This window comes from Hemiscyllium ocellatum, chromosome 18 (genome assembly GCF_020745735.1).
Source record: "Hemiscyllium ocellatum isolate sHemOce1 chromosome 18, sHemOce1.pat.X.cur, whole genome shotgun sequence".
NCBI lineage: Eukaryota > Metazoa > Chordata > Chondrichthyes > Orectolobiformes > Hemiscylliidae > Hemiscyllium > Hemiscyllium ocellatum.
Window position 1 is genome coordinate 51,568,702 of NC_083418.1, and position 26,884 is coordinate 51,595,585.

Below are 26,884 nucleotides of genomic sequence, written 5' to 3' on the forward strand. Positions count from 1 at the left end.
ACATCATTGGAAACGAGGAATAGTGTGGATTACTTTTAAAGATGAACAAAGTATTGTCCCAGAGTTTCTACCACATTTCACTGCCCTCCTTTCTAGGTTATTCATACCATTTCTGTCCTGGGAACAATGCTATGAGGGTTCAAAAAAGATTTATCAAGATGTTGCTGGAACTGGAGGGTTTGCATTATAAGGACTGACTGGATCGGTTAGGACCACTTTCACAGGAGTTGAGGGGTGACCTTGTAGGGGTTTATAAAATGATGGGGGGGCCTACATAAAATGAATAGTAAATGTCTTTTCCCTAAGAAAGGTGAGTTCAGAACTAGGGGCATATTTTTAAAGTGAGAGGAGAAAGATTGAAAAGGGACCTGAGGGGCAACCTTAACACACAGGGGGTGGTTCATATGTGGTATGAACTGCCATAAGAAATGGTAAGTGTAGGTATAGTTGCAACATTTTTTTAAAAAATTGGATGGGTACATGAATAGGAAAGGTTTATGGGCCAAACACAGGCAAGCCAAACTAGTTTAGTTTGGAAACTTGTTCGGCATACCATGCTGTACGACTCTGATTCTATGATTCTTGGAGAAAGAAACAATGGTTGTAGGCTTTTTTGTAGGCTTTAAACATCCAATTTTTAATTCCTTTGAAGTGTCCTCATCTGGGAGCAGAATTAATTGTCTCATGTCCTGCACAGCACCTTGAAACTTCAGAATATCTTCCTCACTGCTTGCAATGACTTTTAAACTCAATGTTTATTATCACCCAAGCACAACTTCAAGATTTACCTTGTCATGTCTTCCCTGTGAATATAGAAACAAAGAGGCTACACCAGACTGTGTGGACATTTACCCTCCAACTTAAGTTTCTGAATCTAAAATACTGGCGATAGAATGAGAGATGAATGTTGGCCAAGGCTCTGTTCCTCAAAATGAACCTTTGGAATATCCATTCTGACAAGACAGGATGTGTTTGATTTCCCACCTAGGGATGCTATTTCAATCATTACAACACTCAGGTATTTTGCTCTGATTTTATAGCATAAGTAAATTAACGTTCATTTCATAGAATCTCACCCAAGTACATAATAAAACTGTTGGAAAGTTTGGAACTTTCCTCTGCAGTACTATGCGATTCTGAGGAGGGGGCTGAATGAAGGGTTGAATCAGCTGAGGTTGACAGAAAGGAATTTGTTTTCCGAGGTACTAAAGTTCTGCTGTTTGATGGGGTAGTAAATTCAAAGCTGAATTCATTGCTTGAGTTTGCGTGATCCAGATCCGTTAATGATGTTTCTGTTGGATTCGTGAACATAGTTGGATGTTCAGTTAATGGCTCACAAGTATTCATCTTCTGGGCATCTAGAGAAAGGACAAAGTAAAGTTAGAATTAAATATAGATTGCACAGCTACTTACTGATTAGTTTTTATAAAGCAGCTATGTAGAACATAGGAACCCAAAACCTTGAGCATGTTCCTGAAATGTCTTAAAAATGTAATCGTAGGATGTGAGCATCACTGGTTCGGCCAGCATTTATTTCCCATCTCAAGTTGCCTTTGAGAATGTGGTGGTGAGTTGCCTTTTTGAATGACTGCAGTCCATTTGTAGGTAAATCAATAATGCTGTTGTGATGAGAGTTCCAGGACTTTAACCCAGTGACATTATATTTCCAAGTGATGAATTACTTGGTGGTGTTCCCATTGTAACTACTGCCCTTGTCCTTCTGGATAGGAGTGGTCCTGGGTTTGGAAATACTGTCTAAGGAGTCTGGTGAATTTCTGCAGTGCATCTTGTAGATGGCGCACAATGTTGCAACGTGTGCTGATGGTGGATAGCATTCTCATTCAATTTTGTTTCTTCTGCAAGGACTTCTGAAGTCTATGTGTGACAGTGATATTTGAAACTGAAAGTCAGGGCGACAAAAGATGTCAGCACATTGATCTCTGGCCTAGATACTTGGAGATTTTTAAACCAAGATTAAAAGTATAATCCCACTATTCCCAAAGCACTTCTTTATACATTGAAAGACAAACAACAAATGTTGTATTGTAGCCAAAACACACTGCTAGTACAGTACTCAAAAACACCAATCATACAGTACTCACACCAGAGTCCCTATCTCTAGCATCCTGGTAAGTTTAAAACACTTACTTTATAGACGGGGACATCAATAACTTTTTCTTGGTATTATTCATGTGCCTCAGCTAATATACTCAGCTTTAATTAACCTTTTCATGGTTTTATCACAATTACCTTGGGTCCAGGACTAACACTAACTCTAACCTAATTTCACTACTGTATATCCTTCTCCAGAGCATCAGTCGATACAGCCATTATCCTTGGATTTCACAGGACTGTTCAAAACATAAAATTTAACTCACAGTCTGAGCCATGGATATTTTCCTTAAGCTAAAGAAACATCTCACCTGACCTTCTAAACTGGAGCTTATCTGGATGTAGGTTTGTTCGCTGAGCTGGAAGGTTCATTTTCAGATGTTTCATCACCATACTAAGTAACATCTTCAGTGAGCCTCCGAATGAAGCACTGGTAGTGTTGCCTGCTGTCTATTTATATGTTTGACTTATCTTGGGTTGGTGATGTCATTTCCTGTGGTGACATCGTTTCTTATTGTGATGCCATTTCATGTTCTTTTTCTCGGGGGGGGGGGGTTGGTAAATGGGATCCAAGTCAATGTGTTTGTTGATAGAGTTCTGGTTGGAATGCCATGCTTCTAGGAATTCTTGTGCGTGACTCTGTTTGGCTTGTCCTAGCATGGATGCGTTGTTCCAGTCGAAGTGGTGTCTATCCTCATCCTGACCCTTAACACAAACTGAAAATGCCATCTTAGTAGGAGGATTAAATTACAACTTCCAGGATGCAGACAAGAAAGATTTCTTAGCAGCCTTAGAAACAACACTGAAAGACAACCAACTCACAGAAGAAACCCAGCAAATCACCAGACAGGCAGTCACACCAACATTAAGCAGGAAAAAGGAAGGAAACACACTCATTACACAATAAAGGAAAGTGCTAAAAAAGACTAGAAAAAGATAAAACCTGGCCAAAAAAACATTGATTACACTATTAGAAGAACCAAAGACACATACACCGAACACCACCAACTTCATCAGCAAAGACAGTATCATCAAACTAGTGGACCTAAGCCTTACCACACACTTCACCTTCAACAACAAAACCTACAGACAAACCAATGGAACACCCATGGGATTTCCGATATCAGAGTTCTTAGCAGAAGCAGCAATGCAGAGACTCAAACAAACAGCTCTGCCAACTATCCAACCCAAACTTTGAGTCCACTACATGGATGACACCTTTGTCATCACTAAACAAAATAAATTAGAGGGAACATTCAAGACCATCAATAATACTCTTACTGGCATAAAATTCACTAAAGAGAAGGAAAACAACAACAAACTGCCATTCCTAGATGTCGCAGTAGAACAAACAGCCAATGGGGAACTTCAAACTTCTACAGAAAACAACACATATATTGTTTGTTTTCCAAATATTGAACTACAGAAGCAATCATCCCAACATCCACAAACGGAGCTGCGTTAGAACAGTACTTCAATGAGCCACCACACACTGCAGCACAGAGGAACTACGCAGAGCAGAGGAAAATCACCTATAGAGTATTTAAAAAGAACAGGTACCCAATGAACACTATTTCTGAGCAACAAACCCAAACAAGCAGCCAAAACATGTCCAGAAACCTTAGCCACTCTCCCTTACATCAACATCTCAGAAATGACTGCCAGACTACTCAGACCCCTTGGCATCATAATAGCCCACAAATCCATCAACACACTAAAACAGCAGCTAATGAACTTGAAAGACCTGGTACAGACAACAAGCAGAACTAATGTCATCCACAAAATACCTTGCAAGAACTGTAACAAACACTACATTAGACAAACAGGCAGAAAACTAGCCACCAGGATATATGAACATCAACTGGCCACAAAATGACCCTCTCTCACTAGTATCCTTACATATGGATGTGGAGGACACCACGTCAACTGGGACAACACATCCATGCTAGGACAAGCCAAACAGAGACACGCATGAGAATTCCTAGAAGCATTCCAACCAGAACTCTATCAACAAGCACTTTGACTTGGATTCCATTTACCACCCCCCGAAAAAAAGAACAAGAAATGATATCACCATAGGAAATTATGTCACCAGCCCAAGGAAACGCAAGCCTATAAATAGAAAGCGGTTTACACCAGCTGTGCTTCATTTAGAGGCTCACTGAAGATGTTATTGAGTATGGTGATGAAACATCTAAAAGCGAACCTTCCAATTCAGAGAACAAACCTACATCCAGAACCTCAACCTGAGCTACAAATGCTGGATTGTAAACCCCACCAGGGTACACAAAAGACCATTAATTCTAAAGCTAAGCCTTAAAAACTGTTTTAAAATCAATCACCATGGCTAAGGATATACTTGCAACTTAATTATTAACTTCAGGCACACAAGTGCACTGCTGCCTCACAGCGTCAGAGACCCAGGTTCAATTCCTGTCTCAGGCAACTGTCTGTGTGGAGTTTGCACATTCTCCCCGTGTCTGCGTGGGTTTCCTCCAGGTGCTCCGGTTTCCTCTCACAGTCCAAAAATGGGCAGGTTAGGTGAATTGGCCACGTTAAATTGCCCGTAATATTAGGTGAAGGGGTAAATGTAGGGGAATGGGTCTGGGTGTTGCTCTTTGGAGGGTCGGTGTGGACTTGTTGGGCCAAAGGGCCTGTTTCCACACTGTAATTAATCAAAGAAAAAAACATCCATGTCGCTCACCAATCCAGAATCTAAGAACTCAAATTTGGAATAAACGAAAAATATATGTAAATCACATTGTTTATATCACAATGCACTGAGGCCCAGAAATGAAAGTAATATTTGGTGGACAGTTTTGTTGCAATTGAATGACAGTAATTGAAGCAAACCATGGAACAAATAGATCCTTCAGTCATTGAGTTTGTTCTTCACAACTTAATAAGTGTTTGCATTTACTAATATTCTAATCACAATTTTTTTTGTCTTTTTTCAGATCAGTAATTCAAATACTCCTTCTGGATTAGGAGACTGTGAGCTCAACTTAATAACATTGAGAATTTATGGCACATATTGATGTCATTTAGCATATCCAATTCTTGACCATAACCCTGTAGATTATGGCACAGATCTAATTATTTTTTAAGATGCAGTGAATGTCTCTGCATTTAACCACCTTTCAGACAATAATTGTCAAATACTTACCGAACCTTTCACAGCTACCAAATCTGCATTGTGAAGCATCATTAAAACACTTGCTAAAGTCCATGTAGCCTACATCAAATATGTGACCTTCATTGACCTTCTCTTAACCAATTCATGCTGATTGTCCCAGATTAATATGTGTATAAGCTGTATATTTCTAGTTGATGATTTATATTGTCCCGCTCAGGATATGAGCTGTTCTGCACTTGGATTAGTATTTTCTTTATCTGTTTTTAGACCTGACAGTTATCATCTGTTCAAGGGCAGGTGTATGCTCATTTCTCCATGTCTTGCAACCTTGTGCTTTTCTCTTCTTTTGCATGTAGGAGACTTCCATTTTCAGCTTCAAACAGCAATGAGCAGTGACTAGGGAAAATAATACATTTCCTGTTGCCTTCCTCACTTGTACATTAGAATAAACTCAAGCTTACTTCCTGGAGGATCCCGGTCTATAAGTAGTAGTTGTCTCTCAAGCTTCCAGCTGTTCCACCATCTCCAACAAAAATCTACTAGTTGTGTCAGTGGCCCTGGCTCAAAACCTTAAGTATGGGATCCTTAACTGGCCTTAGGATGACTCATAAAACAACTGGATGAACACCTCCAGGCTCTTAATCCTGATCTGAAATGGACATAGGCACAAGATAAGATCCCACTCCAACCTTCAATGAGGAAGCCTGGTGAAGGTCTGGATTTAGTCCTCAGGCCTCATTAACATTAACAATAATATTTCCTTCCTCAGGAAGCTCATCCATTTTATTTCCATCAATGTCAAGTTGCTTTTTCTGAACTCCTCCCAATTTGTTAGCATTACATTGTTTGAAATCCCACTTTGACATCAAACAGGATTTCTGCTGTATTTTGTCTATTGTGGTACTAGTGGAGCAATTATGTTAGGAGGAAGTTAAGAAGCAACAAATCAAGGAAGAGAAAGACATGCACTCCTATAACAGTATTCACATTTTACACATGTTCTTTTCAGTCTAATAAATACATTTTAAAGTGTTCTTACTGTTGCAATGTAGGAAATACAGTAGTCAACTTGTGTGCAGCGGACAGTGAGATAATATTTACCAGATAATCTGTCTTAGTGATATTGATTGGCGAATAATATTGGCCCCATGACACTAATGAGAACTCCCCCACTCTTCAAAATATATTCGCCTAAAGGGATACCTTAATTAACACCCCATTGATCCGTACTTGGACCACGCAAACTCTGCCTCGCTTTTGAGGTTGTTAGCCTCTGAGTCATAAGTTAAATCCAAGGAGCAAGGAACAAAAATAACAAGTCAAGAAAAAGAAAAGACCAAGGACTCAAGGAAGTGCCCACTTTGGGGAGTGGGCAAAGTGGATTTGAGTTGAGATTCTCAGGACAAGAGAATAATGTTTTATGATGACAAACCAATGATATTGATGCAACAAAAAAAAAACACATTCAGTATCACCTACATCACATTCTTGCTCAAAGCCAATTTCATCCCCTCTGAGGCAGAATCAAGTAAATTTTGATTCATCTATCTCCATTACATTTAGAACATTTGAGAACTCCTAGTTGTTGCTTTTATTGATGTTTCTCTTAAAAACCGAACAATATACTCGTTTTGTTTAAAAACTCAAGTTTATTGTTGAACAATCCTTTTTATAAATGGCATTATTTTATAAACTGTTTTAAAGCTGGATAATTGTTTTTCAGCACAGAATAAAAAGAGGCAGAAAGGAGGAAAGTGAGTGCAATGTGTGAGGATAAGGATGAAGAGTGAAATGGTAAATTGAAGTGTGTGAAGAAATTAAACTTGGATATGAATAATCATGGAAGTGAATGGCATAGTGTTCAAGGAGCAGACAGAAGCAGGAAATAAACAGAAGGAAATGCCTGCTTTCAAAACTGCTATCCATCTGAAATTCTTGCCTAACAGCTAACACAAATTAAAGGAAACACAAGTTTGAGAGTGGATGGAAATCTGTGAGTTCAGTGCTATTTGCTAACTAAGCTGAAGGCCATGAGGAATTTTACCGACAATTACTCTCTTTAAAATGTTGTTGACAACCGAACTTTAGTGGCTAACAGTCCACAACAGTCAAAATTAATCTCCTAGTCACTATCATCAAGCAAACATTGGAAATTCCTCTGTCATTTTCTTCAGACCCCATCACTAATTCTGTCCCTTCTCATTGTTCCAATATTCCTGACCAATATCTCAGATTGAACCAGGTTGTTCATATTCTTTGCACCTTACTTGATGCTGATGATTTCCTATCTCCTCAATTACCATACCTACTTCCACTCCATTGCATCACCCGGCTTCACCATTGTCTCAGCTCAAACTACTGAACTCTCTTCCCCTAAGAATGCTTCTGTTTCTTCGAGGATAAACTATTTTAATCTCTCTCCTGGCCAGCTTCCCATTTTTCAGCATCAGTAAACTTTAGCTCATTCAAACATTGCTACTTGTTTTCTAGCTCAAACCCAGCCCTGTTCACCTGTAATAGCTTCTGCTCTACTGCACATTGCCCCTAGTTTGACAAACATTTGAATTTAAAATTTTTGTACTCGTTTTTCCCTCCATTGAGTACCCTCTCCCTATCTCTGAAACATTCTCTAGCCCTATAATAACATTCTCTCTAAGCTGCATGACCACTCTCTGAGGGTCCGTGAACATCAATCACCATGTCAGCATTTTTGCTTCAGTTCCTGCAGCCATTACATGGATCTCCAAGATTGGTAGGCCAAAGGGAATGTAGCCTACAACCCTCTGAACTCTGAAACAAAACCAAATAACTGGCAAAGGTCAGCAGGTCTGGCAGCATCTGCAGGAAGAAACCAGAGTTAATGGTTTATCTGATGAAGATTCACCAGTTATTTCAGTTTTTGTTTCAGATCTTTGTTTTATTAATCCTTTAATATCTATGTGTTCCTCCATTTCTGCCCTCTTGAGCAACCTGATATTGATTGCTTTCCCCATTGGTAACCATGCTTTTAGATGACTGGCCCTAATTCCCACTATTATCTTCTTCACTTTCCTCTCCTCAAATACATTCCTTAAAACATGTGTCCTTGACCAAGCTTTTGATCGCACATGCTCGTATCTCCTTTTGCAATTCAATTTTGAGTTTTGTTTTATGATGCTCCTGGGGTATGATAATTATGATCTAAAATTGTTGATTCGATATTGATTGCAAAATACGATTAAACACCAATTTGAAAGATAAGGGTGTTATATCTTCAACTACTACTGAGTTTCACTGGAAAGCTATCAGAGTCAATGTGAGTATGACGAGAATTAAGAGGCAATTGACCAGAAGCTTGAGATCAATTGCAAATTGAACAGATCTTTTCAGCAAATTGATCATCCAATCTGTATTTGGTCTCCCCAGTTTATTGGAACCCTCATTGTCAGCATGGATTTGTTAGAGGGTGTTTACCAAAAATTTATTTTCTCTTCACTTGTGATGATTGGCTTGATGTATATTTCTCAAAACTTTGTCCCATGATTAAATGCCCTGCCAGATTCCCTGTCAATACTTATAGAGTTAGAAATCACAAATTAACACCAGGTTATTGTCCAACAGGACAACACAACCTGTGTCATGTGATTTTTAACTTCGTCCATCCTAGTGCAACACTGGCACCTCCATATCAAGACTTATAAAGGAAGACCAAATGAACTGCAGATGCTGTAAATCAGAAACAAAAACAGAAATTGCTGGAAAATCTCAGCAGGTTTGGCAGCACCTGTGAAAAAAAATCAGAGTTAGCGTTTTGGGTCTGGTGTCCCTTCCTCAAACCTGCTGAGCTTTTCCAGCAATTTCTGTTTTTGTGCTTGTAAAAGAAGAATTGGACATTGTTGAGACACTGAAATGCTAGCCTTTGCCTTTAAATACAACCAATCAAGAATCAAAAGAGGAAAGGAGCAATACCTAGAAAAGTGACAAGAAAATTGTTATATTGTCTTGAAAGTCCAACTGGTTCAGGAATGACCTTCGGGGAAGGAAACCAGCTGGCCTTACCCAATCCATAACATGTGATTGACTCTGAATAATGTCTGAAATGGTTCATTGTTCAACAGTAACGCAATAATGAACACCTTTGTCCCAAAAAGATGGTCTACTAGGAATTGGCAACTAGGGATAGTCAACAACCAGAGAAAAATGAATAAAGGAAGAAAATGGTAAAATTGTGGTGTTTTTATGATAAACAAAGTCAGTAGTAAATTAAGCCTAATCATGTGGAGCTAAGGCTGATGACTGAAGTTCAGGTACAGATCACTCACGACATCCAACTGAATGGTGCAACAAACTCAAGAGGCCGTGTTGCCTCCAACTGTTCCTAAATAACATTGAAATCATCTGTTTATAGGAATCGTACTGAGCTGAGAGCCACAAAGCAAATTACATCACATAGTGTACACATAGTTATGTGGAGAAGTGATCCAACCATATGTTTAATGAATTATGTAACCCCATTTAAATATGTTATCTTAATTTCTTTTGCGTAATAAGCTTATGCTTAATTGTTAAACTCAAATCTGTGTGTTGTATACATATGTTTCAGCCAGTAAAACCAAAAAGTTAGAAACATATCTAGAATGTTAAAACAAACTATACTAAGGAAAAGGCATTAAATGCAACACTGACTATGTTACACCTCCAAAGAGCAGATAGCTTGGATAGAGTCATACAAATCTAGAGAACTTTCATGGGGAGATCTCATGGTCCAGTATGTGACAAGAGAATTTGACCTATTTGAAGGCAACATTTCACTGCTCTCCCTCTTGCTTTGCATTTCCTCTCTGTCAATTGTGTGAACTTAAAACTCACTGAAAGTATTTTTTTTATCACTTGGGGAGAGTTCCTGAAGGGTATTTCCGTGAAATTTACCCTACATGATTCAAAGAGAATTCAGCCAACTGCAGTTATTTCAAAAACATGCACAGCCATTTGGGGTGTGTGTGTCGAGTGTGTATGAAAACAGGTAGTGGTTATATTAATTAAGAGTGAATGGGGTCTGAATTGGTTGTATAAATGTAGTAGTTAGTGGGGTAAAAGTTTATAAAGTATGGTTAACTGAAATAAAGCTCTCCCAAGAAAGTGTGAACTTGAGTTCTGTTTAAATAGAGTGACATTTTAAAAAATCTCACACTCCATTCCACACCTGACTCACTTGTTAACACTGAACCTGACACAATGTGACACCTGTGGATATTTTTAATTTGGGTCGCAATAGTAATGTCCCGACCTCTGGGTCAGTTGGTACTGGTTCAAGTCTCACCTACCCCATTCATGTGCCAGAACACGCTGATTGGATTAAATTTAGATTAGATTAGATTGTATTGTCATGTATACCTGAATATAGGAGTACAGTGAAAAGAGGAAACGCTATACACTTTTCACTATACTCCTGTACTCTTGTATTGAAGTATATTTGACAGTAAAATCTAATCTAAATCTAATCAGCCTGTTCAGACATATGTGTAAAGTAGGTGAGACTTGAACCAGGACCAACTGACAGGGGCAGGGACACTACCATTGCACCACAAGAGCCCCAACCTGAGGCTCCTATAATTGACTATATCACCAAGCTGTTTAAATTTTAAAATGATTTGGAAATGTTACGATCGAGCCCTCCACAATCACCTGATGAAGGAGCGTCGCTCCGAAAGCTAGTGTGCTTCCAATTAAACCTGTTGGACTATAACCTGGTGTTGTTTGATTTTTAACTAAATTTTAAAACCTTGTGACCAATGGAGGGATGAAATAAGAAAAGGAAACATTGCATCTCTCCAATCTATGTCAAAACAACATGTGTTATTTGTTACAGGATTAATTTATAGCAAATGTATCATCACAAATCACCATCATGCAAACAGGTTCGGTGAGTTCAAGACTGCCTTGGTGTGCTGAGTTACAGAGCAACATAGGAAATGATTGACATTGCAGAGTTAAATCACCTCTGAAATTTCTAATGAAGGAAGGAAGAGAACTCCTGACTTGTACAAAATCTTTACATCCTGCCAGTAATGAGGTTTTTCCTGTTTTTTATGACTTTTTTGTCATTGTTTCTTGCAATTCGCATAACTGCATGTAGTACTATCACCACAACGTTGACTGATACAGAACTGTTTTCCTTCTATTCATTTGTGAGATGTTTCTCATTCCTAATAATCTGGGATTCAGTTCTATTCTTTCATAAAATGAGTTCTGGAGAGTTGTTCACTGCAATGGTAGTTTTAATTTGTTCCTAGGCTATGAAACATGGGGAAGTCAAGATGTACTCCCAACTCTTAATGCCTTGCAGACATTTAGAGTCAACTGTGTTAGTGTAGTAACTGCAGTCACATTTAGGCACTGATTGGGTAAATTCCTTAAGGAATCCCTTAATGAAACATTTATGTATCCAACAATCCAGGAGATTTCATGGTCAGTTTTATCTGATGCCATCCCACAAATCACAAATGCAGTTTCACTACTTGCTATAGAGCAATTTTACTTTCAGTACATTGAGAGGTTTACATCTGTGCATATTATCTGACCATTATATCTTGCATTTTGTTGTGAAGTTTCGGTCACACATTTTGGAACTGTCATATTTGTGGCTCATCAGCTACTACAGACTCAGCTGGTCAAGTTTCTGAAGGTCATAGCTGCCGGGTCTTAGGCCTACGGCAGGAGAAGAGGAGCCATCAAGTTGGAAAAACCTGCTTGACTTTGCCCTCACCAATATACATGTTGCAGGTTCACCTGTCCATGATAGTATTGGTAGTCGTGACCACCATACAGCCTGGTGGAGACAGTATCCAGTTTTTACATTGAGATTAATGCCAGGAAATGCACCAGGTGAACCTAAAAGTAAAGTGCCAGTCTGGTGAAGCTACAACACAGGATTACTTACAAGAATTGGAGGAAGAGGATACAGAAACATACCCATCTTTAATGATGAGGGAGCATAATACATCAGTGCAAGTCACAATGCTTAAGCATTTGCAACTATCTTCTACCCAAAACATTAAGTAAATGATCCATCTCATGGGTCTTAGGTGACAGCCGTTAGCTAATTTGATTCACTCCGTTTGATGTAAAAATAAGGCTTGAAACACTGCATATAGGTAATGCTACATGCCCTTACACCCTCCAGGAAGTAGTAGTGAAGATTTGTGCTCCAGAAGTAGCTGTATCTCCTAGCCAAACTATTTGAAACACTGCCAACTACATGGCAATGTGGAAAATTACCCAGGTACAGCCTGCTAACAAAAAGCTGAACAAATCTAGTCTGTCCAAATACTGTCTTTTCAGTTTATTCTCAATTATTATAAAAGTGATGGAAGGTTTTATTGTTAGTGCTATTGAACTGTACTTACTGTGATGCAAGGTGTATGACGAATATATTTTTATAATTTATATTTAGGTTTGAATTTTTGAATCTTGAATTAGTGAGGTATGGGTTTTTTATTTGTTTCAATCAGCAACTTCTAGACCGGCTCTTTTTAAGCTGAGGAGAAATCTATTAATTTCAATTTTAGGCAATTCTGTAGAAATCATGGATAAAAGTGGTTGTACAACACAGTAATCCTGAACAAGGGAGAAGACTGTAAATATAAATTACCTTTGAGTAAGGAGTTTAGTAGTAGGCCCAGACCAGAGTGTTTGGATAAAACATTGAAGAGATCTTTGAACTTGAGAATGTTTAAGTTTGGGTAAATGGAACTTCCAGGAAGAAGCTGTCTGATTTTCCAGACTGGGAATAGCAGTTACAGTCTAAGTTAGCTATTAGAGATGGCATTTTTTTTTACCTGTGAGTAATATGTAAGGGGTATTTTTGGTATCTGTCAAGGAGCATTTTGAGATTAATATGTTCCCATGTGTTCCTAAAATCTTTATGGTTGCACTATATGGAAATCTAATTTATTCTACATTATCAGCATTCCCTTTACTTGATAAACTTTTATTTTATTGTTAAAACCAACTCTGTGAAATTGTGTACTCATCTTTCAGTGAGAGACTAGCTCGTTAAAACCAAAAGAAAGTCTATCAATCCAGATTCCAGTCTAACCTGTCCAGTAATAACATACATTAAGATCATAATACTACACATCTATAATTTCTTACCAATGCTCAATTTCCATTATTCAGTTGCAGACCTCATTACAACAATGAATAAAAGAACAAAATTTGGAGAGATGATGTGAGAGAGACTGTTCATAACACTCATGTAGCTTTTGATTGAATGTGGAATCAAAGAGCATAACTATATTGAAATCAATGGGAGTTGAGGTAAATCCTCCTTTGGTTGGTAGTTATATCTAGCACAAAGGAGGATAGTTGTGATTGTTGGAAGACAATCACTTCAGCCATGGGACATTGCTATGGGACAACCTGTAAACGCAATCACCTTCAGCTGCTTCATCAATTATTTTTTTAAAACTAGTTGGTTTTTGATCAGAAATAGATGCAAAACCTCAGTTACAGCAGGACCACTGTTAATAAAGCCCAGGATGCTATATACTTTATTAATTGTTCTCTCAACCTGTCCTATCACCTTCAATATTTAGGTACATATTCAGCCAACTCCTGCTCTCCATTTAGAATTGTATCCTCTGTTATGATTATGTTTAATGTAACCACAACTGCAGAGGGCACACTCACCACCCATGTAATCATAGTGCCTGTCATGCCACTACTAGTGATGCCACAGGTAACCTCTGGTTTCCAGCATCTACAGTCCTCACTTTTGCCACAGGTAACTACTAGTTTCAGTAACCGAGATGGCCAAAACTATTACAAATTGAATTTCCTGAGCGGTATGATCAAGAAGGTGCTACATTTAATGATAGAAGAAAGAAACTCTTGGATCCAGCCAGTCCCAGCACTAATCAGTCCAGTCACTATCTACACTGGGACATTGACCAATGTGTGGACTAGAGTGTTAAGTGGAGTGGCTACTGGTGCTGGGAAGTGAAGTGGGCAGGAGACTGCCAGTTTTAAGTCCGTTGCAAGCCTTTTGTGCCCCAGCATACACGTCTTTGGGTAGAATAGATGTCAACATCCAGTTTCTGGCTGAAAGGGTACTGACTTCCGGTTCCAGGTGCACAGATTTCCTGTCCCAATGCGGTGGCAGGAGGTGCATTGTATTTTATATTGTATCTCGGTGTTCTTCCTACCAAATCAATCATTTCACACTTCTTTGCATTAAACTTCAACTGCTACTTGATCATCCTTCCAGCAAGCTGTCTTATGTCACTGAATTTCTATGCTATTCTCCTCCTGGTTTGCAATACTTACAAATTTCGTTTCTTCTTCAGATTTTGAAATTTTGCCACATACACCCTAATCTAGGTTATTGATGTTTATAGAAAAAGCAAAATGTATTATACCCACATCCAGGGGACTCCATTTTAACACTTTTCCCATCTGAAAACCAAACATGCACCACTACTCTTCATTTCCTGTCATTCAGGCAAGTTTGCATCCATATTGCTGACTCTTATTTCATGAGTTCCATCTTTACTCAAAATTCTTTGCGCCGCCCTTTGGTAATTAATCACATCAAAAGTATTATCCTCATCAACTCACTCTAAAATCTCATCAAAACCTCAAGGAGGTTCATTAAACATTTCTCTTACTTATATCAACTGTTTGACAGGACTGTCCAATCAAGCCCCAGCATTCTTTCCACCACCCTGAAAATCTGTCCTCTTCAAGTTTTTAAAAATTCATTCATGGGAAGTGGATGTCACTGGCTAGGCCAACGTTTATTACCTATTGCTAATTACCCTTGAAAGAATGGAACCTTCTTGAACTACTGCAGTCCACGTTCTGTTGGTACACCCACAGAAGGATTTGGATTCTGTGAAAGTGAATGGTGTGATATAGTTACAAGTCATAATGGTGTGTGACTCGAAGGGAATTTGTAAGTGCTGGGATTCCCATTCATATGCTGTCTCTGTCCTTCTAGATAGTAATGGTTGGAGATTTATAAGATCCTGTTGAACTGTGCATGTTATGGTGCATCTTGTAGATGGTCTGCACTGTTGCCACCATGCATTGGTTTTGAAGAGTGTGAATGTGTAAAGTGGTGGGAGGGGTGACATTTTAGCAGACTGCTTTGTCCAGGATGGCGTTAAGCTTGCTTCTTCATGCTGCATCCATCTAAATAACCAGATGAACAAATATAAAATAATGGTACACATTTCAGCCACTGTGCATCAATGGTGGGGTGTGCAAATGCTTAAGGTGTTGGATTTAGTGCTAATCAAGCATGCTTTTTTATTGTGGTATGCTGTCTTTTGAAAGTTAGTATTTAATTTGCCTCCAGCATTCTTTCATTCAGTGTCAGAGATTGGCAATGAATACTGCCCTGCACATTGAAGACCACATTCACAAATGAATTTTAAAAATTCAGATGATAACAATGCACTGCATAAAAAATTCTCATTCTAATGTAACCCTATAGCATGTCTTCATGATCTTGAACACCTTGACTTGTTTTATTTCATTCACAAAATGAAGGTGTCGCTGGCTGGGCCAGCATTTATTGTCTATCCCAGAGGACAGTTAAGAATCAATCGCATTGCTATGAATCTGGAGTTGCCTGTAAGCCAGATCATATAAAAATGCTAGTTTTCTTCCCTAAACCCAGATGTTTTTTCCTGACAATTTGTTTCATGGGCATCATTCGACTCTTAATTCTAGATTTTTATTGAGTTCAAATTTCACCATCTGCTATGGCAGGATTCGAATCCAGGTTCCTGGAACATTACCTGAGTTCCTGGATTAACAGGAGAAAGTGAGGACTGCAGATACTGGAGATCAGAGCTGAAAATGTGTTGAAGAAGGGCTCAGGAAGAAGGGCTCATGCCCAAAACGTCGATTCTCCTGCTCCTTGGATGCTGTCTGACCTGCTGCACTTTTCCAGCAACACATTTTCAGCTCGTTCCTGGATTAACAGTGCAGCAAAAATACCACAAAGCCTCCCCGAACATTCCTAAACCATCTAAATTCATGGGAATATCAGCCTAGTCAATGCAAACTGTCCTCATAATTTTACCTCTTACTATCATTCTGATGAATCTGCTCTGTATCCCTTCCCAGGTTAACGTAGCTGTTCTGAGGATTGATATTAGCTTGACCTCTTTAAAATTGTAAAATAACTGCTATCTCTTCATATTCTAGCTTCCTTAAGAAAAACATTTTGTTTGATTTTTATACCTGTTCTCTAGTGTTAAATGATTCCTGTACATGCTCACTGAACTCTCATAGTTCATTGACACATTCTTTCTGTACAACTCTTCAGCCAATGCTTGCACTAAGGTTTTAAAAAGTCAAAATCTACTTTAAGTGATCTCCAGTTACCATTCTTCTGGAAGCAGTAAGCATCGTACAGTTTGTCAGGATCAACCTTCCAAATCAACACGCCTGTTCCATTTTTTCCACATTGCTCCTTTGAACTGATTCTTGGGATAACAAGAAAACCATCATCCACCCAACCATACCTGTAAAAGAGGCACAGAAAATAAATCCATGAGACCTTGTAAACTAACTCCTTCAAGAACTGATAACTGTGCAAAAAGGAGAGATCTCCTTGAGAGCTTGAGGATTCAGGCAGTGACCACAGACTTATATCCAGAATCTGGGTTGACATATCTAGTAGTACTGAGGAAATGCTGCACTGATATTTGGGAAGTGGTGAAGACATGTTATATGGTCAGAGAGGCAATACTGAAGGAGCACTCAATGGTCCAAGGTACTAAAACAGCGCTACACTGTTGGAGGATCATTATTGAGGAAGAGCTGCACCGTTAGAGGACATTTTTCACATGAGGTGTTAAACCGGGCCTGATCCTGTCATTTCAATCGCTGGGTTACATGGTCATTATCACATCACTGCTTGTGAGAGCTTGCTGAACGATCATTACAGCATTAAAGCAGTGGCTACATTTTTAAAAAACACTTCTTGGCTATGAAGCACTTTGGGATGTCCTGGAAGGTGCTATATAAATGCAAGCTCTTTTCACTTTCTTGTCTCTTTGAGAAGAGGGTAGATAAGTTTTGAGGGATTTTCCTCAATATCACTCCATATAACTACCAAACCGGAGACGCATTTGTATTCTAGTCACATGGGGTTAGATTTATGTTCTACTTTCCACGCCAACCATCTTACAACTCTTGCACTTGTTAGCAATTAATGGTAAGTGTGGGGTAGGAGGATCAGCTTATTTTGGGGCTTGTGACCAAAATGAGTTGACTGGATCAATAAAGGTGGATCAATAGTTAGTTTAGGATCAATAAAGGTGGATTTTCTTGATTTTGTTCTATAATCTTGAAACTGCCACTGTTTTGGTACAGTTTCCTTAGGCTGCAATCTATATACGAGAGTTGTTGAGATTTCAACCATCAGTTGGGGCATTGGAAAGGATGTGTTTTAATATATCAACTCATGAGATCATTTTTATCAAAGGACTCTGCATTGAACATCTTTACTAAAGGATAAGTGAGAATCGTTCAGTTTTTGTACATTACTGAGTTTATATTTTGGACAAAAAGCATTAGGATAAATATGTTTGTGATAGATTGTTGAGCCAGTTGGGTGCTGGGAATGATGATTTAACAATAAAATATCGGGGATCCAAGATGGCATCGACCTAGCAAGTCTGAGTCTACAGTGCTCCTCCCAAGACTTGGGCAAAGTGGGTCACCCACCCCTACCACACTCACCAAATCATTTAAAATAGTTTTTACTTAATGTAATTAGTTGTTTAGTATTGGATTTAAACAATTTAATCTCCAGTAAAAATGACTAAAGGGAAGGGAGCCCGCCGCTCTCAGCAAGCAAGAACCCCTCCCCTCCCCTCTCCAGCTGCAGCAGAGGTGTCCGCCGCCATCCCGGGGGGACTTACCTACGGTGGCGAGCCTTGTGGAAATAATCTCCAAACTCGATGCGAAGATTGACGCTTTTATTGAAGAGTCCCGAAACCGATGGGACTCACTCTCAGCCGCGCTGCAAAAGCACAACTGAGACATCAAGGAAATCGAGCGCCAAGTCGGATGGGCGGAGCTAAAGGCCGCGACCTCCGAAACTACAGCACAATCAGCCGTGGATCCAGTCTGGACTCTCGAACAGTGAGTCCGGACCTAAGAGAACCACATTGAAGACCTCAAGAATCGAGGTTGTTGAAAAAATATTCTTTTGTTGGGTCTTCCAGAACAGGAAGAGGAAGGCCAGCTTACAGTGTTCCTTGAACAGTGGCTTCCACAGCTTTAAATCTGGAGGCTGGATCAGGCCAGGTAAGGGTGGAATGGGCCTACCGGGTTGCAATACGCGGGCCCGGCTCAAACCAGCGCCCTGCCCAGTCCTGTTCCGGCTGCAGAGCTACAAGGAGAGGCAGAAATCTTGGAAAAGATCCCCAAGCCATGATCTATAAAGGATCCAAGATCATGTTATTCCAGGACTTTTCCCCAGCTCTGGTCTGAAAGAGGAAGGTGTTTGATGAGGCAAAGAAGTATTTAAGGGACTTAAATATTCAGTACTCCTTGCGCTATACAGCGATGCTACGTTTTAACCATGAAGGGTCCGTGTATAACTTTCGATCGCTGGAAAAGGCCAAGAAATCTTTTGACTCTCTTAGATAAATTGTAAGAGATAATTGATGTTGGTTTGCTTTCCCCCCACTCCGGTTTACATGCCCCCTCCCCTTTTTTTTATATATTAATCCCTTTTTTTTAATCTTACTGTTTAATATTATCCTGGGGGGGTGGGGAGAGGGATTTATTTATTTGTTCTCTATTTAACGATTTTCTCCCTTTTTTATTCTATTATATATATATATATGTGGGGGGGTCTAGTTAATGTTGGTGGGGGGAGGTGGTTACGTTATGTTATTTTACCTCTGTCTGTAGGAGCGAGGTTGTTTTCCCTTGTTATTTTGTATTATTATATTTCATTATTACTTGTTGAGGTTGTAATTTTATAGTTATATATGTTTATACATGGTATTGACATTACCAAATATATCCAGGTGTTGGTGTGGGTTGGGGGGGTGGGGGTAGGGTGCTCACTGTTAACTCTAGTTCTGTAGTATATTTGAATTTTCTTCATCCTATTGAGGAGCGCCTGGGTCAAGGGTAGGGCACTGATTGGGAGAGGAATACGATGAACTTTTGGAAAGGAAGTGATATCCCCTGGGAACAAGGGGGGAAATCTCCATTTAAATCTTTTTTTTTTATTTAGAAATAGTTTTTTATTATACTGTTTTGAGTGTATTGGAGAGCCTTTATTTTTGTGAATTTTATATGCTCTATGCTCGGGATGTTCTGGATAGGGTTTCCCCTCCCGAGGGGTCTTGGATTTGCCTGGACAATCATGGTTGATCAGTCGGTTAAGTGGTGTACCTGGAATGTCAAGGGGAGTAATTCACCAGTCAAAAGGAAGAAAATATTATCAAACCTCAAGAAAGAAAGGGTTGATATAGCTCTCCTACAGGAGACACACTTATTGGATAAAGAACACTTGAAATTATGACAGAGTGGATTTGATCAGGCCTTTTTTTCTTCTTTTAGCTCAAAAAGCAGGGGAGTTATTATTCTTATTCGGAAGAATTTCCCTTTCAAAATCCTAAAACAGATAAAAGACGAATCTGGAGATATATTCTGATTAAAGCCCTTATAAATGGAGAGGAATATGGGATTTTAAATTTTTATTGCCCCCCGGCACATTCTTTTAAATTTATAACGGAAGCCTTCTCAAAATTTATGGCTCTCGGTGCCCGTCATACAATTATAGGGGGAGACTTTAATTGTATTATGGATCCGGAAATAGATAGGATTCCCAAGAGTACTGCAGGAGTATCTCCCAGATCTAGACAATTAATGGGTTTAAACAAAGAATTAGAATTAGTAGATGTATGGAGATGCCTTCAACCACAGGGCAGAGATTTTTCTTTTTACTCCAATCCACATAAATGCCATACCAGAATCGATATGGTTTTTGCCCCATATCATCCTGTAAAATAGGTAGTATAGCAATTTCCGATCACACTGCTATATAAATGGAAATCAAGTGAGGAACAATGAGACATCCCCTGGCCTTGGCGTATGGACCCCTTCCTGATGAAAGACAGTAAATTTGTAAAATACTTTTCTCAAGAATTTAAAACTTTTTTTAGAAATTAATTCAGGTACGGCTAGCAACCCATCAATGATGTGGAAGACCATCAAAACGTACGTGCGAGGTTTATCATTTCATACTCAGCGACCCAGAAAAAATTAAAGGGAGAACAACAGCGTCTGCTCAAAGCTCGCTTAAAAGCGGCTGAAACAGCATACGCTGACAGACCTTCTATTATCAAATTGCAAAGGATTACAGCCCTTGGGACAGCTCTAAACACCACGCTTACCCAAACGGCTAAGAGGGAAATATTATTTGCAAAACAAAGGTTATATGAATTTGGCGATAAACCAGGTAGATACTTAGGATTAACGCAATCTTTAGAAAATTTTATTCTGATTTGTATAAATCGCAGGATTGTGAAGACAGGACCAGGAGGATGCAATCATTTTTTAAAAACTTGACCTTTCCGGACCTAGCTCCAGAACAGGTATCGGTCTTGAATGTTCCCCTAACAATCCAAGAAATACTTGACCCAATCAGGCAACTTCAGAGCGGTAAGGCACCTGGCCCAGATGGCTTTCAAGCTGAATTCTATAAAGAATTTACAGGAATACTGGCTGGTCCACTTATGGACATGTATAACTACTCATACAGTCAGGGCTGTCTCCCGCCTTCATTGAAAGAGGCAAATATCTCTCTTATCCTTAAAAAAGGAAATGACCCAGAAGATTGCGCGTCATACAGACCAATATCCTTGCTTTTATCCTAGATTTTAAAATCCTGTCTAAAATGCTAGCATTGAGGCTAGAAAGGGTATTGCCACATATCATAAAGGAGGATCAGACAGGGTTTATTAAGGGCCGTAGATCATCCAATAATGTTAGAAGGGTTTTGAATGTGATTCAAGCCTGCCATCAGGGAAAGATACCAGGAGTGGTAGTGTCAATAGACGCGGAAAAGGCTTTCGACAAGGTTGAATGGTCTTATTTGTTTGACACATTGGAAAGGTTTGGCATTGGAAAGGTGTTTACCAAATGGGTCTCAACACTGTGTAGTGATCCCAAAGCAGTTGTGATTACCAATGGATTAGGTTCGGACAGCTTCAGTGTGGATAGGGGCTGCCATCAGGGATGTCCTCTCTCGCCATTGCTATTTACGTTAATAATTGAGCCATTAGCAGAAGCTATACGGGCTGATTCTAATATAACAGCCCCGAGGATTGGGATAGGTAAACATAAAATTACCCTTTATGCAGATGATGTTCTTCTATTTCTCAGTAATCCTTTGATGTCCGTGCCTCGCTTAATCCAAGTTATTAATATATTTAGTGTATTTTCAGGCTACAAAATTAATTTCTCAAAATCGGAGGCTATGCCAATGAGTGGCCTTGCTAGTATATCCCACTTATTGGACGGATCCCACTTTCCCTTTTGGTGGTCCCTGGAGGGTTTTTTTATATTTAGGCGTTTTTATTGCCCCAGTATTTGGTCAGTTATACAAGGCTAACTTTGTGCATTCACTGGAAAGGATAAGGCAGGACCTCCAGCGATGGGGAGACCTTCCAATTTCCTGGCTGGGTAGAATAGCACTAATTAAAATGAATGTCCTGCCCCGTCTCCTATACTTCCGGTGATGCTGCCGAAACTGGCACTACATAAATGATATGGCTGGTTGGGTTCCTTTATCTGGAATCATAGACGACCCCTTATTAAGCTGAAGAAGCTACAGCTTCCACAGGCAAGGGGAGGATTGGATTTCCCAGATTTCAGGAAATATCAGTTAAGTTCCCTATTAAGTTCCATAGCTGATTGGGTCTTGTCTGACCTGCAATCAATCTGGCTGGACATCGAGCTCTCTCAAGTAAAATGCCCACTTATTAACCTTTTGTTTTCAGACAAGAGGAAAATCATTATGCATCACTGTAAAAACCCTATAATAATAAACACAATTAAAGCTTGGAATATAATGCGGCAAAATGAGGGCAACTCACATAAAACATCCCCCTATGCTCCGATAGTGGGAGTATGGGGATTTCAACTGGGATTTACAGATGCCACTTTCAAACTCTGGAAATCCAGGGGTATCTCTTATTTAGGGGATCTATTTAAAGAAGGGGTCCTGATGTCTTTTGAACAGCTGCGTCAGAAATTCGGATTATCTAATGGAGACCTCTTTCAATACTTCCAAATTCGAGATTACATACAGAAGAAGACTACGTTATTAGATAGTCTTTATAAATCAGATAGAGAATGTAGAGTGCTATGGCCAATGGGAGTATCTTCCATCAGTACTATTTATCATTTATTACATGATGAAGTATCGGGAGATATGGACAATCTGCTTAAAACATGGGATCAGTATTTGGGACTAGAAATCTCTATAGAAACGTGGAATGACATTTGGGAAAACGTCAGAAGAATCACCATCTGCAACAGAACTTAGGCCATTCAGCTGAAGATACTTCATAGGGCCCATATAGCATCGGATCGATTGGTAAAATTTAAGGTAGGAGCATCTCCAATGTGTCTGAAATGTAAAATAGAGGTGGGCACTCTTGTACATTGCCTATTGGCCTGTCATAAGATCCGTAGATATTGGACTAAAGTAGCAAGTGCTCTGACAGAAATCTTAGGAACGGAAATTAGAGTGGACCCTGTATCTCTCCTTTTGGGCTTTTCAACCTTACCCTCCCTGGATATGCACGGGAAGAGATAATTTTCTATTCTCTCTTTCTGTGCAAGGAAAAATATTTTGGTGAACTGGGTGGCTGAGAGCCCCCCTGGACTTTCAAATTGGCACAGATTAATCATGGAATGTATTCCCCTTGACTTCCTTACAAATATGGTGCACCGAAAGACCAAATTATTCCATAAAATATAGCAGCCCTTCTTGAATTATACAAATACAGATATTTCGGCTATCCTAACAAGGGCTGGTTGGTCCGGGGCCCCTTGGGAGAGGAATCCCGCATGAATACGGTTTTGTTACGATTTGATGTTAATACATTCCGAGCATGTATCTCACTACTCAATTTCTGTGTTATCCGTTGGGTTTTTTTCTCTTATTTGAATAATGTAAAAGACTTAATAATACACTCTGGTTAGTTGTAGGTTAGATTAGTAGTTAGGAGAAAGTGAGGACTGCAGATGCTGGAGATCAGAGCTGAAAATGTGTTGCTAGAAAAGCACAGCAGGTCAGGCAGCATCCAAGGAACAGGAGATTCGACATTTCGGGCATGAGCCCTTCTTCAGGAATGAGGAAAGTGTGCCAAGCAGGCTAAGATCTTAGCATGCTTGGCACACTTTCCTCATTCCTAGATTAGTAGTTAGTTGAGTTTTGTATTTTTCTCTGGCATTTTTCTTTTGTTAAATTTTGATTATTATTTACTTAAGATTTAATTGTATATCAATGTTTGTACTTGGGTTTTTAAAAATTTTTTTAAGCTTGTAAAAATGTTAAGTTTTCAATAAAAATATCTATTAAAAAAAATTATCACTTACCTGCACATTTCGAAGCCTAGCTCATGTGCACTTTCGACCTGTGCCTTTGTTGCCAACTGCGAGTCAAGTTGGTTACAGGTATCACGCGCTTGAATCAGTGATAGATTGTAATCACCTTGCAAGCTAACGTGGAAAATCCCCATGATTCGACATTTGCTGATTTCGATATCTGCAATAGAAAGATGATCATGAGACATGACTTGGGAATAGGATTCAAACCTAAGGAGCAAAAGTCTCCTGCCTCATGGCAATGGGGGCTAACTTGAACTGAAATAATACTGAAAGGTACAGAGAGATTGTCGGATTCTGGAACCAATTATAATTTCAAAACACAACATTGCAAAGTAGGAGGGCAAGATTGGATTATTTATCAATCTAAGTTTTAAACTTAGAGTCATGGAGATGTACAACACGGAAACAGACCCTTCGGTCCATGCCGACCAGATATCCCAACCCAATCTAGTCCCATCTTCCAGCCCATATCCCTCCAAACCCTTCCTATTCATACACCCATCCAGATGCCATTTAAATGTTGCAATTGTACTAGCCTCCACCACTTCCTCTGGCAGCTCATTCCATACATGTACCACACTCTATTTGAAAATGTTGCCTATTAGGTCTCTTTCATATCCTTTCCCTCTCACTCTAAATCTATGCTCTCTAGTTCTGGACTCCCCCACCCTGGGGAAAAGACTTTGTCTATTTATCCTATCCGTGCGCCTCATAGTTTTATAAACCTTTATAAGGTCACCCCTCAGCCTCCGATGCTCCAGGGAAAACAGCCCCAGTCTATTCAACCTCTCCCTACAGCTCAACTCCTCCAACCCTGGCAACATCCTTGTAAATCTTTTCTGAACCCTTTCAAGTTTCACAACATCTTTCCGATAGGAAGGAGACCAGAATTGCACGCAATATTCCAACAGTGGCCAAACCAATGTCCTGTACAGCTACAACATAACCCCCCAAAGCCAGCGATCCACGCAGGTGCGACCATCGAAGTCACAGCATTCAACTAAAACCTCTTCCCTCGGCCAGGTACTCAGCGCCAGCAGAGAAGACAGGATCAGACGTCCCACTGGCCACTCAAGGCCAAGAACAAACAACGAGACAGGTGGCTGCAACAGCGGCAGCCTGCAGCTCCCAGACACGGTCTGTGCCTCTCAACACACTCAATTGATCAACAATCGAGTCGGGTCAGCGTGTCGAACCAGCGAGCTCCACACCAATGCCAGCGGCGCACCAGCCCGGACCTCTGCAGCTTCCTTCACTCTTTCCACTACCGGCCAACCGAGAGATGGACTCAATGCAGAAGTGCAGATCATAGGCAGACCCGGGAGGGGGGGAGCTCAATACTTCGAGGCAGCATCGTGTCCCATGTAGCATCTTAAATACAGGGAAGTGTACTGGGATGCTTCACAGCCGCATTATCAAATAAAAATAGATAGGGAGCTAAAGAAAAACATAAGTATAGGTGGCCTGAAAGTTAAGTAGGTTGTAATGAGTGATCTAAAAGAGGATGGTGGAGGCGGCAAGGTAGGAGGTGTTAAGGTTCCCAAATGGTCCGCTCCCTCTCACGTAACTGACTGCATCATTCTTTTTTAATTTTATTTTTCTTCATTTAACTTTTGAATCAAATTCATCTTTTGAATCAAATTCATCTGTGGAAGTGGTGGTGGAGAGAGGTTACAGGGAGCTGTTGGACGGCGGACTGGTCCATTCCTAGTAACCACCTGTTTGAGTGTCTATAAATTGGGGTCTGTTCTTTCCCTTTGGTATTTTGGCAGTGTCTGCAGCGGTGGCAGAGTGAAAGATCTCTTGGCCCTCATGCTTTGATTTAGATGCTCAGTTTGTTCTCAGAAGTTGAGATGGGCCCCAGTCCTTGAGAGCAGGGACAGTCTCCTGGTTATGGTGGCAGCTGGAGTATCGGTGCTGATGAGGCGGCTTTGGCAGAGGTGATGTTCTGGGTACAGTCAGCAGTGATGGGGGGCTGCTTCAGTGTGCATCCTCCTTGGTGTAAGAGACCTCAGGGACAGCACTGGCAGCTGTGGAGTGTGGAAGTGTCCTGTAGCCACTGAGGAAATCAATAAGCCATGTACGGAACAAAAAATGAAATTTGTCTGAACTTTGTATAATTTATGTAATTACAATTGACTCCGCTTATGGTGACTCATTCACATTTTACTGAATTTTCATGAATACACGTAACTATAAATTACTATTATCATTATTAACATAGAATGGCACAGCACAGGAATGGGCCCCTCGGCCTACAATGTTGTGCTGACCATTAAATTCAAATTAAATTAATCCCTTCTGCTTGCCTTTGGTCCATATCACTCCATTCCTTGCATACTCATGTGCTTTAGTAAAAGTCCCTAACCGTTCCTATTGTATCTGCCTCCATCACCACCCCTGGCAGTGTATTCCATACTCCTACCACTCTCTGTGTAAAAAACATGCTCCTCTTTGAACTTTCCCCCTCTCACCTTGAATGTATGCCCTCTAGTTTTAGACATTTCAACTCTGGGAAAAAAATTCTGATGGTCAACCCTCTCCACGCATCTCATAACTCTATAGACTTATATCAAGTCTCCCCTCAGCCTCAGCCATTCCAGAGAAAACAACCCTAATTTTTCTAGCCTCTCCTTTTAGTTCATATTCTCTAATCCTGGCAGTGTCTTGGTAAACGTCTTCTGCACCCTCTCCAAAGCCTCCACATCCTTCCTGTTATGTGGCGACCTGAATTGAATGCAGTACTCTAAGTATGGCCTAACCAAAGTCATATAAAGCTGCAACATGACATCCTGACTCTTGTACTCAATTCCTCAAGCAATAAAGGCAAGCTTCCTGAAGAAGGGCTCATGCCCGAAACTTCGATTCTCCTGCTCCTTGGATGCTGCCTGACCTGCTGCGCTTTTCCAGCAACACATTTTCAGCTATCTACTTGAATGGCCACTTTCAGAGAGCTATGGACCCAAGATCCCTCTTTACATCAATGCTGTTCAG

General features: G+C 40.0%; 1 protein-coding gene across 1 annotated transcript in view; it reads right to left on the reverse strand.

The window, feature by feature from the left end:
• The window catches only part of LOC132824461 (lymphatic vessel endothelial hyaluronic acid receptor 1-like), a 60,935-nt gene that overhangs the window by 21,361 nt on the left and 12,690 nt on the right, over positions 1 to 26,884 (reverse strand). Inside the window, exons 2-4 of the mRNA XM_060838987.1 lie at positions 23,879 to 24,047; positions 16,625 to 16,764; positions 1,077 to 1,358 (exon numbers count right to left, since the gene is read on the reverse strand). Coding sequence (XP_060694970.1) covers positions 1,077 to 1,358; positions 16,625 to 16,764; positions 23,879 to 24,047 — 591 coding nt within the window. The remainder of the gene's footprint in view (positions 1 to 1,076; positions 1,359 to 16,624; positions 16,765 to 23,878; positions 24,048 to 26,884) is intronic.